The sequence below is a fragment of the Poecilia mexicana genome, unplaced genomic scaffold (genome assembly GCF_051168715.1).
Source record: "Poecilia mexicana isolate PSO_F unplaced genomic scaffold, ASM5116871v1 scaffold_4, whole genome shotgun sequence".
NCBI classification, from domain to species: Eukaryota; Metazoa; Chordata; class Actinopteri; order Cyprinodontiformes; family Poeciliidae; genus Poecilia; species Poecilia mexicana.
The window spans coordinates 9,282,737-9,298,956 of record NW_028263373.1 but is presented as its reverse complement, the minus strand read 5'-3'; the positions used below and the strand labels follow the sequence as shown (position 1 = coordinate 9,298,956).

Here is a 16,220-nt window from a genome sequence, read left to right as displayed (position 1 = left end):
ATCTGTATGAAATAGAGTGCAATCGTATCGTCAGACACACCGACATGCAGGTGTTTTGGTGTGTATACGTTGCATGTACGTGTTTTTATGTGTGCATTTAATCACATTAATTTATTGAAAAACTTTAAATCATTACATTAAAGAAAAACTATTTGAGCTTTGTCACATTTATGATGATTTACTTCTCCTTTCCGTTCAGCTCTCAAGAGGCCTGAGAGCTACAGGCAGCAGAAAGAAAGAAAAATCACAACAAGAAAATAAATCGTTAAATTTATATCCACTTATTGTTGCAGGGTCGCGGAGGGGTCAGTGCCTCTCTTCCGCCATCACTGGGCAGCTGGGAACATCCTGGAAAGGTTGCCAGGGCGTCATAAAACTTATTTTAGTGAAAAGGATCCAAGTAGGTTATAAAGTTAAATACATAATAATCTGACAGTTTATTGTGTGAATCTCTTTTTAGTTGAACCCCATTAGCTCTGCCAGGTATTTGTCTCCATCTGCGCCTCGTGGGACACAATCTTCAAGCTATAAGGTCAGAGGTGTGACAGATGTGAAAAATGTTAATTTGAAGGTGTCTGGAGAGATTCCAGGCAGACATTTGTCTCCAACACCTACAATCTTTTTTTTTCTTTAAATTACTTTTTGTCAAAAACAAAAAAAAATTTACTTAGTTTCCAGAGGAGATCCTTTTTTTTTCTTTTTTTTTTTTTAAAGACAGGGATAATTTCACACTTTATGCCTGCTATGAGACGAAGCCTGCAGAGGAAAATGAATTCTGCCGTGCCTGTTGCTGACGAGTTGATCTGACATTTTTTCCCATTAATTCCCCATTTGGTTGCCCCTCTCCCCCGAGTTTCATACAGTTTTCTGCAAATCTAAAATAAGGGTCAGACGACAATGTATTCCCAAGCAAAAGTCATCAGAGGGAGGAATATGATAATAAGCCGCTGAAGACAACGCCGCGCTGCAGCTTACCGATGCATAAGTCCAAATGCCAATCATTACAGTAAATGCCAGTCTGACAAAAAAAAGAAAGAAAACATCTGATTACCCTGCTGCACTTCCCATTTAACAAGCTTCATTTACATTAAACATCCAAAAAACAGTAATCAAACATAACCCAGGGATGTGAAATGATAAAGCAAACAACTTATTCTTGTGACTTAATTATTTGTATGTGTTTAAAAATGAAGATTATTTATTCCTGCAGCAGTACTAGAGCGTATATCAAGTATTTAGTTTTATTTTTTGGGTTGTTTTTTTTGTTTGTTTGTTTTAAACAGACTACAGCACAGACAAAAATGTTCAACAAGAAACCAAAGTCGTGTCCACTGCTGCATCTTTCAAGCATACAAATTATCACTCAAGGTCTAAATCTGAGACTATTATCACATCAGACCAACAACAAGACAACAAGACATTTTCATCTCGTCTCTGATGTGACTCCTCGAAGGTCAACACGGAGGCGAACGACTTTGATCCGAGCTGCGTGTGACGTCTGAGACCCCTCTGCTATTAGAGGGTCTTAACGCTTCGAGAAACAACAAAAAGAGGGGCCGATGAGGAAAATGTTTCAGTTTTTAATATTCATCTCTTATGAATTGGACTTGGAACTTGAAATCAAGATACTCTAAGCACAGAGGCATGTCTCATGAGGGTCTCGGTTTACTGATTCATGTTTGCTGACAGCAGAATTATTATTATTTTTTTTTTTACATGAACTGCTTCTGTTTGATTGCATTCAGGTGTGGAAAATTATAAAATCATGATTCCTGCTTAGTTTAACGGTGAAATTCAATCTATTTTATTATTTTTTTTATCAAAGAAGTTAATTGGATTTCTCTCACTTTTCTCAGCTTCAAAGGGGGAAATGAAAACATGCTTTATAATTCGTACATGTTTGACACAGCTTTGCTTGGTTGTTGTGCATATCCTTCAGTTACTTTAGCCCGATTCCACAGCTATAAATAATTACTGTCCTGTGTATTCAAATGCGTTGCATCGAAACTATGTTAGACTGCTGCCCCCTGTGAGCCAAAGCTGGAAAAACAGAGAAAAGGGAAATATTTGAGAGACATCATTACTCTCCAACCATTTGTAATGTTTCTGTTTATGTTTGGGTGTTAAAGTTTCGGAGTCGTACGTCATTTGCAAGCAGGCACAGCAGCTAAAAAAAAAAGTAACATCGATCTTAATTTTGTTGGGCATAATTAAAATATCAAATACAAGGCTTTCCAAAAAACAATTTTGAAGAAATATTCAGTTTCCTCCTGGTGGTTTTTATTCAGTGACATATTTATTCCTGACAATGTCGTGGAGAAGGAACAGGAAGCCCGAAGTGAAAGAACTGAAAGAGCCTAATCAGACTGATTACCATTAGAAAACAATAAAATCTAAACAAAGATTATCAATCTAATTTACAAACTCATTTACACACGCTTAGATGGTTCGGGATGTAAAACACTTTCATACAGTGCAGGTCAAAAGGATACTTTAAAGAGTAATAATAGAAACCCCTTCATTTGGTTGTACCCAGTGATGCAATCAGTGACATCACGAACCCATACAAACAGGAAGTGCTGGGTCTGCCCCTCCCATACAAAGTGACCATCAGTGGTGAATATAAATAAAGAAGCATTAATCATTTAATGGAAATGTAGCTTTTAACAGAAAGAAAATTCAAGTTCACTGATGATTCAGGTGTCTTTGCTTGAAAAACACATGTCTGTATGTAGACTGTAACACAACACTAGCTGCTACCACAAACAAACTCTGGAAAAGATGCGAGTCAATGACACAACAGCAATGTTTAAGCTAAAGCACTATGAATAACTAAAATAAAATGGAATAAATTATACGATTTATAATTTATAATTAAGATTATTGGTGTCTTTTCATCCCGTTTGCTCTCTAATGTTCTCAAGCAAACCACTGCGGCCTACTCAGAACAGCTGTACATCCTACACTCTTCAGGTTAGTAAAAATCTTAGAAAGACACACATTAGCTTCAATATACTCACAACAGTGCCCTGCACTGTTTCTATCTGCCACAAAAAAATACAAGTTATATCAAAGACAAGGCGCTGCACTGAGAAATGGTGCCATTTTCTGAGCTGTGCGTGGCTGAAAAAGGAAATTGCTGCAACCAGTGAAGACACTTTCTCTCTTCGTAGTTCATCCACAAACCCAGCGAACATTTATTAGATTCGTGTTAGATGTATGCGTAATCACGACTCTCGCATATCCTAGAGGTATTTTTGTTTGGGAGCGTGCATGCTTTTGAGCGCAGAAAAGGCAATTCTCCATGATAACTCTTTGAATCAAACATAATTCATGCTGGAAAAATTTGATGGGCTAAATTTAAGCTGCCAGACCATGAAAGAGCTGCTCGCTTTTTTTTGCCTCTACCTCAGAGGTACGCCTTTTTGCGTGCCCTTCATTTAATCTTATTCGGTTTCCAGTTTATTTTATTTGTTAAATGGACTTTTTAGCAACCCTCCTCGTGTGCGTTCATGCTCTGTTGACACTGTAATAAAGCATTAAAAATAAGAGAACTATTCATGCAGAGTAAGAATGTTTCACAATGCTGGAAGTTAATCAGGCCTCAGACACTACAGCTACTCTCAAATGTATTTTGTTTTGCAAACAAACACGAGTTTTTTGATTTTCCTCTTAAATTATGCATTTGATGAAAGGCTTCCAAAGACGCTCTGTGCTTCACCCGCCATTTGACTTGAGATCGATGTTTATGCTGCCGATTCCATCCTTTAGAGAGAAACCTCAGCCTCGGGTCAGATAGTTATTCAAGGCTCGCCCACAAATGCTTGAGAAAATTAGGTCTGTTTTTCTTTTCTTAGCCAGGTTCTCTGCACTTGGTTTTTTAAGATATTTACATGCATTTGAATATTTTCTCAGAAATTTTTTTGGAGGATCTAAAATTCTTTTAGCCTTTTTATATCACATTTTGATTGGTAGGATCTTAGTTTTGGATTATCCTTAGTTACACTCCATTTTAAACAGCAACATTAGTCTTGCTAGTTATTAATTTGGGGTGAATTTCAGTGTAACTTAAGCGTATGACTTGATGAGAACAAACAGACCCTCAATGAACCAGTCATTTGCAGTGTGGCAGCACAGAGGGATGGATGATGGTCCTGTGTTTACATCTCAGCTTCATCCACTGTTTGTGGTCTTTGCATGTTCATGTGCAAAGGCAGGTTTTCTTTGGAGGCTTCTATTTCCTGATACACCCCTAATATATCCACCAGAGGCTAATTGGCCACTCCGTCATACGCGTCACTCTGGAAGTGTCTTACGTGTGGTTGTCATGCGAGTCTCGGTCATGGACTGATCAGCTGTCCCTGTCGCTCACTTTTAGGCTGGAATATATAGCAAAAAATAAATAAAAATAGACAGGAGTGGGAGGAAAAACAAAACCTGACAAACAAAGCAGGAATGTATGTTTCTATGTGGACTGAATTCTGTGAAAAAGAGGAAGTTTCAATTGACCTGAAACACCTGAGTGACTCTCAGAGACACACACTGAGGACAATGAGTCTCACCAATCAACCTGTTAGACGCCACTGGTAAAAGAAACGTCGACACTTGACGTGTAGCAAAAAATAAACAATTAAGAATAATTTCATAAACTTGGCACTTAAATTAATATTCATCACCTTTTCCGTTATTGTCTAAAGTTCATCTACTTGAATTCTTGAATAGAGGTCAAGATGAGAAGGAAAAACAAAACCTGCTCCATGCATACTTCCTAGTCAAACAAGTGGTTTTTTTTTCAAGCTTGGGCAGGAGAGAGCAACAAGAACTTGACACAATTTGCATTCTTCGGACACATACTCCGTATTTAGGCAGAGCATGTATGCATCTCATAAAATGTCTCCAGTCACTGATTTTTCCAGCCACACTAGGTGGCAAGATGAGGTTCAGTTTAAGTGTCCTGCTCTGGCAGCTTAGGCAAACATCATGGATCACCCTTATATTGTCAGAGCCGTTAAAAGGCAGATTTGCACAACAGCAGCAGGAGGAAATGAGATATCCCCCCTGCTGCACTGTGTTTACTTTGTTAAATTAATGGCATGACGGGCAATATCTGGCTCAGGCAGCGGACTGGACAAGTTGTGGCAAATATGTTAACAAGGGAAGGAAAAGAACAAAAAGGGGGCGGAAAAACCAGGGAGTAACAATGACTGTGACCGAAGTAATCATAGCGATACTATCTCTATTTAATACTTACAATAATGACCAGAAAAAAAAGAAACAAAAAGGACACGAAGAACTAATTGCATCTGCAGCACCAAAATTTATGAACAGCAAATATTATTATTATTATTATTATAGAGAATAGTTTTTTGCTCCTTCTGTATGCATGTAATTGTGCGATTGCATCTGCCTCCATGTATGTGTAATGTTTGTGTATGCGCAAGAAAATCACATGAACTTTTAGCATATTAAACTTAATTTAAATTCCCTTAATTGTGGATTATATATATATATATATATATATATATATATATATATATATATATATATATATATATATATATATATATATATATATATGTCTTTTTTTTTAAAAAGCCTGCTAAATGTTTTGATAACTCAGTCAAAAAAACTGGCACGTACATGATTCATAACATCATGAATCAGAATGCTTAACAAATCTATCTGAATGTCTTTCCTTAGATTTCACCTTTTTAATACAGATAACAGATATAGCACTAAAGAGATCAGACAAGTGTGTAGTGGAGTAAGGCTGCCACCCCTTGGTTATAAAGTGTAAGTACATTTTTTTTAAAACTACAAAACATCCAGTTTGAATGCAATTTTTCCTTATAATGCGTTTCCTCTGCTGAATAGAGTTGCTGGAATACATTATGTTTTTCTATAACATTCAAATCTATTGAATGGATCTGCATATTAGCAAACAAAATGAAGAGGTTTGTAAAAAATTCATCTGAGCATGTGATGATTTTCAGCTTGAAAATAATTATTGTCAAACAAGTAAAACCTAAATCAGAGGTTAGGAAAATGACAAAAAATAATGGAACAAATTGAGTTACTTCAAAGTAAATGTGAGTGTTTTCTAGGCTTTGGTTATCATTTAACAAATTTTAGATTATTAAAATGTTTTGAAGTGGCTGTTCAGTTTATGATTTTTGTAATAAGCTCAGTACATTTGTAATACATTTGTAATTTGTACATTTGTTTCTAATAGATTTGAGTTACAGCGACAGCCATCAGTGTCGTCTGAGCGTCCTCAGAGGATGTCACACTAATCATTTTGAAGATTTTTAAACTTTTTAAACAATTATTTCACATTTCGAATTAAATTGCTTATAACTTAAAAGCTGAAAAACTAACATTCTGTTTTGGAAACGCATTCAAAACCCATTTAATTCAGCTTTTCATTTCTTCCACTAAGCTCTACAGTAAGTAAAGCATTTATTTATTGCTGCTCAGAACGGTGAAACAGACTTCCTATGAAGACTACCCTTCAGGCTAAACTGGGTGCATTTACGTTTAACTCGTTTAGATGTTGATTAATATTTGTCGTCCCTTTTAAGTTAAATAAAGCAGAATGAATCCAGAGTGATCTTATACAAAACAAACCTGACACATTTAGAGCAAATTATTTCTTTGGAAATTAAGTTGCTTATCCCCAAACATGGCTGCACCTTCAACCCTTTTCTACTAGATATGGACTCAGATTAAGCATTTGTTATTTTTCAGCATGAATCAGCAGCGGCTGACCTTACAAAAGCGACATTGTAGATGTAGTTAAGTGAAGTAAATTTGTCGAAACATTCACAGACTGGCTGATGTCTTGTTTACAGCCTACTTTCTGAGTTGGGCTTTGTGTTTATTTGCGCACAGAAAAGGTCACTGGAGAAGCAAAAGTAGCAACTGTTAGGTTACCGTGAGTGATTAAACACTTGAAAAGACACGCTGACTTTTTTTTTTTCTTTTTGTTTGTTTTTTTTCCCCCTCAGTATAACAGATCAATATTGAAGACTTTCATTCTTCTTTTAGTGAATAGACCAAACACTCAAAGAGAAAGGTGTGGCACAGTCTGGTCTTATCTCATCACATCAGTCTGCTAAGTCACTCTTCCATAAAACTGTCTCCAGCGACGTGAGATGCCAACATCACATCACGCCCTCATTTTCCTGGAACAACAGCTTACAGCTGAACAAGCATGTATTGCGATGCCCAAACACAGTTCAGTGGCGCGTCAGGCACCAAAATACATCGCAAAAATTATGAAACCTACAAGTTTGCTTTCAGAACAGCGCTTACCCAGCATCGACAGAGCCAAGTTTACTAACTTAGGAGGTTTTCAGTGATATTTTTGGCTCACGTAACTAAATGTCATTTAACCATCTTCTACATCCCCTTGCAAAAAGTGTTCATTCTGGTCACATCCCAATTAATTTTATGTAACGCACACAAAGTGGGGGTAGAATTAGTAAGTGGAAGGAAAATGCTTTTCAATTTTTGCTACAAATAAAAGTCAGTTAAATGTGGTGTGTATTCAGCTTGTTTGAGCAAATAGTTACAGAACCACATTCTGCTGCAGTCCTTTGACTTGCAGCTGTACACATAGCAATAGTTTTAACAAATATGTAAAAAAAACAACAACACATAGTTGTAAGTAAAAGTTACATTCTGTAGGTTTAATAGTGTGATTACATTGCAGTCAGGTACTCCATTTGGTAATTTGGTGGCTTTTATTTGGTGGTAATAAATTATATGAGATTCAGTTCAAATGCATGGCACATTGTTCTAAACAATGTATCATTTGCCTTCACATGTGCTACTTTTTTTTTTTTGCATTAAGGCCCAACAATGTGTGTTTTATTTTTGCATTCTATTCCCTCCACTTGTGAATATTGTTTACTTTAGAAAATGATGAATTAGCTTATGTTTTTGTTAGACTCTTTATCTGAAATGTCTGTTCAGATTAGATATGACAAAAGTTTGACAGAGTAACAGCAAATGCAAAGTTGTACCCCCCAGTAGCTTGGCAGAGTTTCCCTCTGGGGTCCAAAACCTTCCCAAGCTGAACGGATCAAGCCGAGCGGCGTCCCTCTAAGGTCCCCGACTGGATAACAAGCACCAGCAAAGAAAAAAATAAAATAAAATAAAATAAAAAGATTGACAGCAAGTTTAATTTTATGCAACTTTTCAGTTTGGGCACTCTGACCTTTTTATAGATTTTTTTTCTGTCTCTCCCTTCAACTTGGTAAAAGACTAATGGCGTTAGTCAAAAAAAAAAAAAAAAAAAAAAAACAAGAACCCCTCTCTATTGTGGACCACGTCTCTAAAAATAGCCCGCTCACTACAGGCCTACTCGATGCGAGCCCCGCTTGTGTCTCCGGTCCGGTTCTGAGCGAACTGCCACGCAGAGCCGACCGGCCCCATGCAGCTCCCGTCGAGGCGGACTGCCACATCCTACAAGAGCTCTGCCTCTTTTAATCAATACAGAATGAGTGGAGCATAAAATAACACTTTGAAAACAAACAGCACTTTCAGCAACTGTAACCCAGAGAATGTTTTGGGTCTGCCGCTGCCTCAAAGAATTATATTCCCATTTCAAAAGAACAAGTGTACAATAAAAATGGCTTTGTGCCTCCGAAGCTGCCACCTACTGTTTTATTGACGTGCCGTGTCAATGTGTGCCCCTGCTTTGCTTCTACAGTTTCAATTATTGAGCTTGCAAAAAAAAAAAAAGAAAAATATTATGAGCAAAGTTCAATAGGCTGGAATGATCTATGTTTTTCCTCCCAAACAAAATAGCTAACTTCTAAAATTGGTAAGTTTTTATTTTTTTCTCCCCCCCCTCAAAACTTGTCAACCTCACAGTTGTTTCTGCTTACATGCCAGGTTATTTGGAAGTGAAGCCATTCTTGCCGTTTCGATACACTGCTGGTCAGGGGAACATCTGAGGCAGCTGAAGGCAAATCCTTTCACACATCGATGCAGATATTGGGGAGTTAAAGTTAGGAGAGGGCAACCCCGTGGTGCCATTCCTCCGCGGCGAGAGAAGCGGCAGCAGCAGCAGCCAGCGGTATTGATTCACCTCGCAGCCTTTATCCTGCTGTCACAGACAGTATATCACTTCATTTAATCCACTGCTAAATGGGACGTAATTAGAAATCCGTCCGGCAGATATGTTTTTAAAGTGTAGTTTGCGGCGGAGCCGGAAGGGAGCCCCACGCGCTGGACTGCATCAACTTCTACGGGAGCCGTTTTGTTTTTCATGAAAGACTTTAATCTGAATGCTGTCGACAGTGCCTGCAAAGAGGAAGCAAATGATGCAAATAAACTCTCTCTTGGGGGATTAGCAAGCAGGCTATTTGGAAAACTATTTACAGTAGGTCTGCTAATTGTAGATAATGTTTGCTGGTCCCTGGACTGTCATTTGACTGACAGATATTTGTCAAGGCGAATGTTTCTTTTGCTAAAGGGACGGAAAACTTTACAGTGGAAAACAATGAGACACATGGGTAACAATGGAAAACCTCCAGGAGAAAAGTTGGAAGACCTAAAGTCAAGGAATTATAGCTGCTGAAAAGCTTTGAGTCTGCACCTGAAGCCTTTAGAAAGAAGACTGTTAATATTATTGTTTGCCAATTTGGTTGGCAGCAGAACCAAAGCTTTTACAACAGCTCCAAAAAATATCTAGATTAAAATATTGTGTTTGTTGCCTTTTCAAATGCAAATGATTCCAGTGATGAGAAACTATGATGTTAGGAAAAATAAATGACTCTTAATTGTCTGAACAAGCTGATCCAAATTCCCACAATGCTCTGAAATGCCAATAAGCATCAATTTAACATCCTCAAAATACTAACATGTTATTATTAAACTTCCTGGAAATGGATCTGTTTTTTTTGTGCAGGTGATTTTAGGAATCAGTGACTGAAATACTTTAGCCCTCATTCTGAGCTCTCATTTTTCTGTGAATTGAATTTTCTAGTTGCTCTTTAGGCCTTAAAATCTTTCAAGAGCACGCTTGGAAAGAAGTGGATAGAAATTCTGCCTTCAAATTCAGTCATTTGTTTGAAGTGTTTGAGAATATTAGATATGATTTTGGTGTTAATTATTTCTGTATACAAAAATGCCAGCATAGTAACTGGTATAATGTGTAGTTTCATGTATAGTGATTTGCTTTTCTTGATGTTACTTTCAGTTTTTTTCGACAAGCAATAATTAATTAAACTAAAAATAAATTAATTAAATTTGGCGAGTAGTTCTCCATTTTGATCAAATTAGAAGAAAAAAACTAACGTATGAAAATATTTGATATCTAGTTTGATGTAGCCCAAAGCTTTTTTTGTGTGAAGTGAATTTAATTTTTATATATTTAAGTATACCTGCATTCTGATATACTCTTAGAAATTGTTTGAATTTCAGCGTCCTTGAAGCTGGATGCATATTTTAACCACTATGTGAATTAAATCTCAACAGAGAGGGCTAAGAGCAAAGGAAATGAAATTGTGACAAAGTGAAACACTCTGCTCATTCCCTCTCTTTTGTAAAGCACATATTTGGGGACTATATAGACTAAAATTACATACATTAATTCCTAATGAGAGCCTACAGCAGCATCCCTAAATTCAAGCTTCAAGGTTCGGTGCGCCGGCTGTTTTCGACGTTTCCACATCCGATTAAAAAGAATGTCTTATCAAAAGCTCTCTACAAAACCTGATGACCTGCTGATGTATTTGAGAAGGAAAAGATCTGAAACTTAAAACAAAAACAAAAACACCAGCCTAAAAGGATTATGTTCAGACCTATATGATCAAATTTAAAGTGGGATCACTGGAACAAAGAACAGGCGAGCCTGGCTGCCTTATGGGAAGGAGTCGTGAAGTGAAAGGGATTTGGAGAAACAGAACAACTCAGGGAACAATTAAAAAAAAAAAAAGTATAATTCACATCAAGTAAACAGAAGGGGAAACTAACAAACCACAAGGGAAAATGAGAACTCAAATGAAACTGATCTCAAAGTCTAACAAATCAGGACATGCAGTTACTCTAAAGCGAATGAATAAAGAAATAAAATGAAATTTGCAGGAAAAAAAACTTTTTAGTGTTTAAACATCTGCCATCTATCACACAGAGAGCATATGAAGTCAAATAGCATACAGCTTTCAAAGAATTTACTTGAAGGTGTATGAAACTTTGTTTTGTCGACTTGTTCATAAAAAAGTGGAGCAAAGCAAATCGTAACATTGGGGCCTACCAGCTTACTTTGTTCATCCACACTACTGACTTATTATTTTTTATATTGTGTTAGTTTCATTGAAATTCATAATTTTGTCTTGCATTTTCACATATTTAATTCAATGTCATCACCACTTCTGGGCTTATAGCATGTTTTCCGACTTCATGTCTGGACAAAGATATGTTTTGATCAGAGGGAATAACATCTGTTTAGATACGTCTATCGTAGTAAAGTCACACTTTAATATGCTTTAAAGCACATACATTTTTTTAAGTTGCATTTGAAAACTGCAACTAAAAATTGTTTTACAAAAATTTCTGACCTCCCTGTATGTTTGAATATCTAATAATAATAATAATAATAATAATAATAATAATAATAATAATAATAATAATAATAATAATACATCAATATATAGTGCTTTTTGGACACTCAAAGACATGACATCTTGTTTAGATCTCTTGAGTTCAGATTTTTTGAGTTTCTATAAATATTTTTTTTTAATCTTTTATAAACTTTTTTTTTTTAGAGGTCCCCCAAATTTATGTTGAGGTACATGTTGCCGAAACTTACACATGTTTCTTATTTTATATTAAACAGCTGAACTGCTCAGGTCTGGTCTCGTGAAGCACAGATGACATTTTTCATTCAGTTGCTGTGGTGACTTGCGTTTATGGTCATTTCAATAGAGATCAGATTATTTTTGGGAAGCGTAAGCCTTTCTATTTTATAAAGTTGTAAAACATCTGTTATTTCCAGTCTATTTTATTTGTTAAGCATATATTTCTACTATTATTTTCTCATTTGTTGTAATCGCCATCACTGTAGGTAAACAAGTGAATGAACTTGGAAATTAATTTTACCAACATCACAGATTTACGACTCTAAATTATATCTCAGCTCCTCCTGACTGGTTAAAAGCCTTGTAGTTGACACACATAAACTATTAAATATTCCAACCGTTTATCTTTATGAAAATTTCTCTTTAATCATACAACAGAGGTTAAAATAAATGACTCAAAGATTTGTCAAAAGAGGGAAAAATATTAACAGAACCAAAATGTTCTCTAATTCACTCATCACTAACTAAGTCACATTCCTCAGACATTGACAGATGTGTAATTGTGGAGGATATGTACTGTAATAACTCTAAATGTAATTAATGTTCACATTTTTTAGACTGAGTTTTTCCTCCACTAAATTCTGTTTTTAAATCATCAAGCCATAGGCTCGAAAAACGTAAGTTGCAAGCCACTAACCTTGAAGAGTTTTTGTGTATTTCTCTGTACTTGTTTATAGCTGTACTTGAAATGTCCAGTACACGTTTTGAACAGCCTTATTGATCCCAATAATAAGTTCTCTTTTCAACACGCCCTAGTGAGTCATTCATTTCCTACGCAATCACCACAAGGAACAAAATCCAGGCCCGACGGACAGTCATACCTTCCAAAACCTTTAGCACATCAGCTTTCAAAGAAAAGCTTTTTGACATCTCGCTAGGGTGCATTTCCCCACAATTTCCTCCGTAAGAGCTGTCTTCTTCTTAAAGACCACTGGGTGTCGCTCCAGAGCGTCCAATACCGCCTCAGTGCGCTTATTCCCTCGAATATTACCCCCCTCTGCTCTTTACTGTGTGTGCGGGTGCGTTGTGTGTTGGATAGAAAGTCAGCCTGGTTTCCAGCTGAGTGCTTGCTCTCTCGCAGCGTGTGTATGTGTGTGTGTGTGTGCGTGTGCGTGTGTGTGTTGTCATTATTATCCACTCTGCTCCCAGCTCAGAATGGCCAGATTCACTCAGACTGAAACAAGAAGGCAGCACCATCCACAGCAGTCCCAGCCCGCTCACTCCAGCCTGGTTTTCACCGGACCGGGGGCACCACCGACCCACCAACCATTCCTACTTCTCCCACATCAGCACCAGTACCCTCAGCTCACATTCCCGAAACCCATGAACGGGTCAGAACCCATTTCAATTCATCCGGAGAGCGGCAACATGAAAGACCAAGATGCCATTAAGCTGTTTATCGGGCAGATACCGAGGAACTTGGAGGAAAAAGACCTGAAACCCCTGTTTGAACAGTTTGGGAAAATCCACGAACTGACAGTTCTCAAGGACCGATACACCGGCATGCACAAAGGTAACGTGTCGCGCCACATACGGTCGCGAACACCGCTTTATAATTTCCTAATATCGCTTGTGATATTTAGCTTATGTCTTTTCTAATGCGCCTTTTACATTTTTTTTATTATTATAATTTTTTTTGCATTTGGTCCAAACAATTTGTCAGTGAGAGGCTTCTATTATTCCTCCTGTTTCCCCCAATATTTTGAGATGTGTCTGTTACAACTCGATTTTTCAGCGTTTATATGTCAGAATACATCCTCCATTATTATGAGCGCTTCTCTTTCACAAACAATTCCTTACATTTTTTTTTTTTTGGGTAATCGAAGAGTGTTTCCTTGCGCTCCTAAAGTGGGGCAGAGGCGCTCGAAAAGGATGCATTTTTAAAGAGCCTTCCCTTGCCAGTCCCATCTTTTTTTTTCCTTCTTTTTTTTTGTCTTCGGAGGGACGGCATCATTTATTCATTCACATGCTTTCTTTAACATCTCTTCGCGTGGGAGTGGGAGTTGGGGCCGGGCGCAGAGCCGTCACAGCTAAATCTGTGTAATTCTACAGTGTCTCCGAAGGGCGCAGGAACTGTCACAAGATGACGGACGCTGCCACGGAGATTGTGACGCCGACTGCTCTTGCCTCGGCTGAAGTGGGGAAGCCGAGGCCGGGAGCGGAGGGGATGTAAATTCACTCTGCCCACACTGTGCAGGCGACAGCGACAACTTCCATCCTCCTAAGGCCCAATCAAAGTTGTTTAGGAGGACATTACTGTGAGCTTATGTGTTCAGAGCAAAAACTCCCACGTCCACTCTACATGTTAGACGTCAAAATCAAATTTTCTTGTTTGAACTGGAATAGGTTAACAGAGGGAACTCGGCACAGGGAAAGCGAAACTACTTGGAATAATCTTTGGCATTTAGACTGTTCTGATAGTCATCCTTCCATTTGAATTTTCATCAATTCATACAGAGTTTAAGGCTTTTACAGGATCGCAGCTGCAATGGGAGCAAGGATACACCATCCATCCATCCATCCATCCATCCATCCATCCATCCATCCATCCATCCATCCATCCATCCATCCATCCATCCATCCATCCATCCATTATGCCTTGCATTGTAAGTTAGAGTGTTGTAGGTGTCTATCTCCAGTACATTGGGTGAGAGGCGGTGTACGCCCTGGACAGGCCTGCAGTTTATCACAGAGCTGCCCAAAGGCCCCTCAGGTCAAACAACCATGCATGCACACTCTCACAACTAAGGGTTGTTTAGAGTAATCAGTTAATCTATAACAATAATGTTTTTAGGGTTGTGAGAGAAACCTAGAATCCCTGTGAGAGACCGGAAAGTCATTTTTAAAATTTCGTTTCATCTTTATTTAACCAGTGAAGTCCCATTGAGATTAAAAATCTCTCTTTTTTTTATTTAAAGAGAATCCTGGTCAAGAGGCAGCAAAATGCCTGAATTTGAAGCCAGGACCTTCTTGCTGCAAGGCAACAGTACTAACAACTGCTCCACCGTGCAGCCCCGTGATGTTTATCACACCGACAATAAATTATTGACTTGACTTAAGGAGGGAGGCCCAGATATGCCCGGTGGCAATCCACGGTTCATTCTAGGGGCTCACTCCCAAGGCTTTCTCTGGTCAGAGAAGATATACAGTTCATCCACTGGGCTCTGGGTCTGCCCTTGGGTCTCATCTCAGTGGGACATGCCCTGAAAACCTATGAAGCAAGGCACCCAGGAGGAATCATGATCAGATACCCCCCTCCACCCCACCAAAAAAAAAAAAAAAGTTCAACTGACTTCTTTTGATGTGGAGGAGCAGTGGCTCTTCTTAAAGCTCAAGTCCCCCCCCCCCCCCATGTTCAACACTCTACAGGGAGGCTCATTTAAGTCTCCTGGATTTTGCCGTTGTGGATATTATTCATACCTCATGACCACAGATGAGAGTCAAAACATAGACTGGGAGTTATAGGGGTGCACTAAAATAATGTTGTGTTTGCAGATGTGACTTGAATTCATCTGTTCACCTTCTGCACCGTTCTGTTATCACTTATAAGGAAGAAATCGAGATACTTAAACACCTCTGCTTGAGTCAGAGACTGGCCACTAGTCTGGATAGAGCAATTCAGCGTTTTCAGGTTGAAAGATGATTCAGATTTTGAGGAGCTAAAAACTCGGCCTATGTATTAACACATCATTTCAGATGATTGCATATGTCGCCTGCTGGGGAAAGACAAGAAGAGTGATGTCCTTTGGGCAGCTGCAGAACTTTGATAGTGAAATATTTGCTACCACTATTTTTTCATAATTGGGTTACAGGTTTAAGGTGGTACACACTTTGAAACTTAATGGTACCCACTTTGCAAACATTGATTATTTGTGGTCTGAGAAGTTGCTGTCAAAAGGTGAAAGTTAGATTAAGCGAGATTTGTGAGTCTGTCCAGAAACGCCACGGAACAGTCGTACTGAGTCCCTCGTTTCATTCGGATACGAACGGTTGAAGCTGAATACCACCATCATACCCTTTATTTCCCTGCTGAAATGTGAGGCAATATTTGATGTCAGTTTGTAGAAAAGAAAGATTTATTTTTTCAATGTAGCCTTCATTTGCCATCCGTGGGCATGTGTTTATTTTATGTGTGTGTGTGCGCGCGTGTGTATACTCTACAATATCATTGCCTGGAGTTGCGTAATGATTGCAGTCTTTGGCTGCTGAGTAAATTTTGTCCAAAAAAAGGTTCAGGCTGTTATACATGCAGCTCGACACTTACATGTGTACGTATGTACATATGTGGGGGTATATATATATAGTACTATATATATATATATATAGTACTATATATATATATATATATAT

At 38.0% G+C, this 16,220-nt stretch overlaps 1 protein-coding gene across 1 annotated transcript in view; it reads left to right on the top strand.

Moving 5' to 3' along the window:
• Window positions 1-12,681: 12,681 nt before the first annotated feature.
• Window positions 12,682-16,220, top strand: part of celf5a (cugbp, Elav-like family member 5a) — a 254,442-nt gene continuing 250,903 nt past the window's right edge. Inside the window, exon 1 of the mRNA XM_088004892.1 lies at window positions 12,682-13,383. Within this exon, the coding sequence (XP_087861018.1) occupies window positions 13,026-13,383 (358 nt within the window). The 5' untranslated portion in view covers window positions 12,682-13,025. The remainder of the gene's footprint in view (window positions 13,384-16,220) is intronic.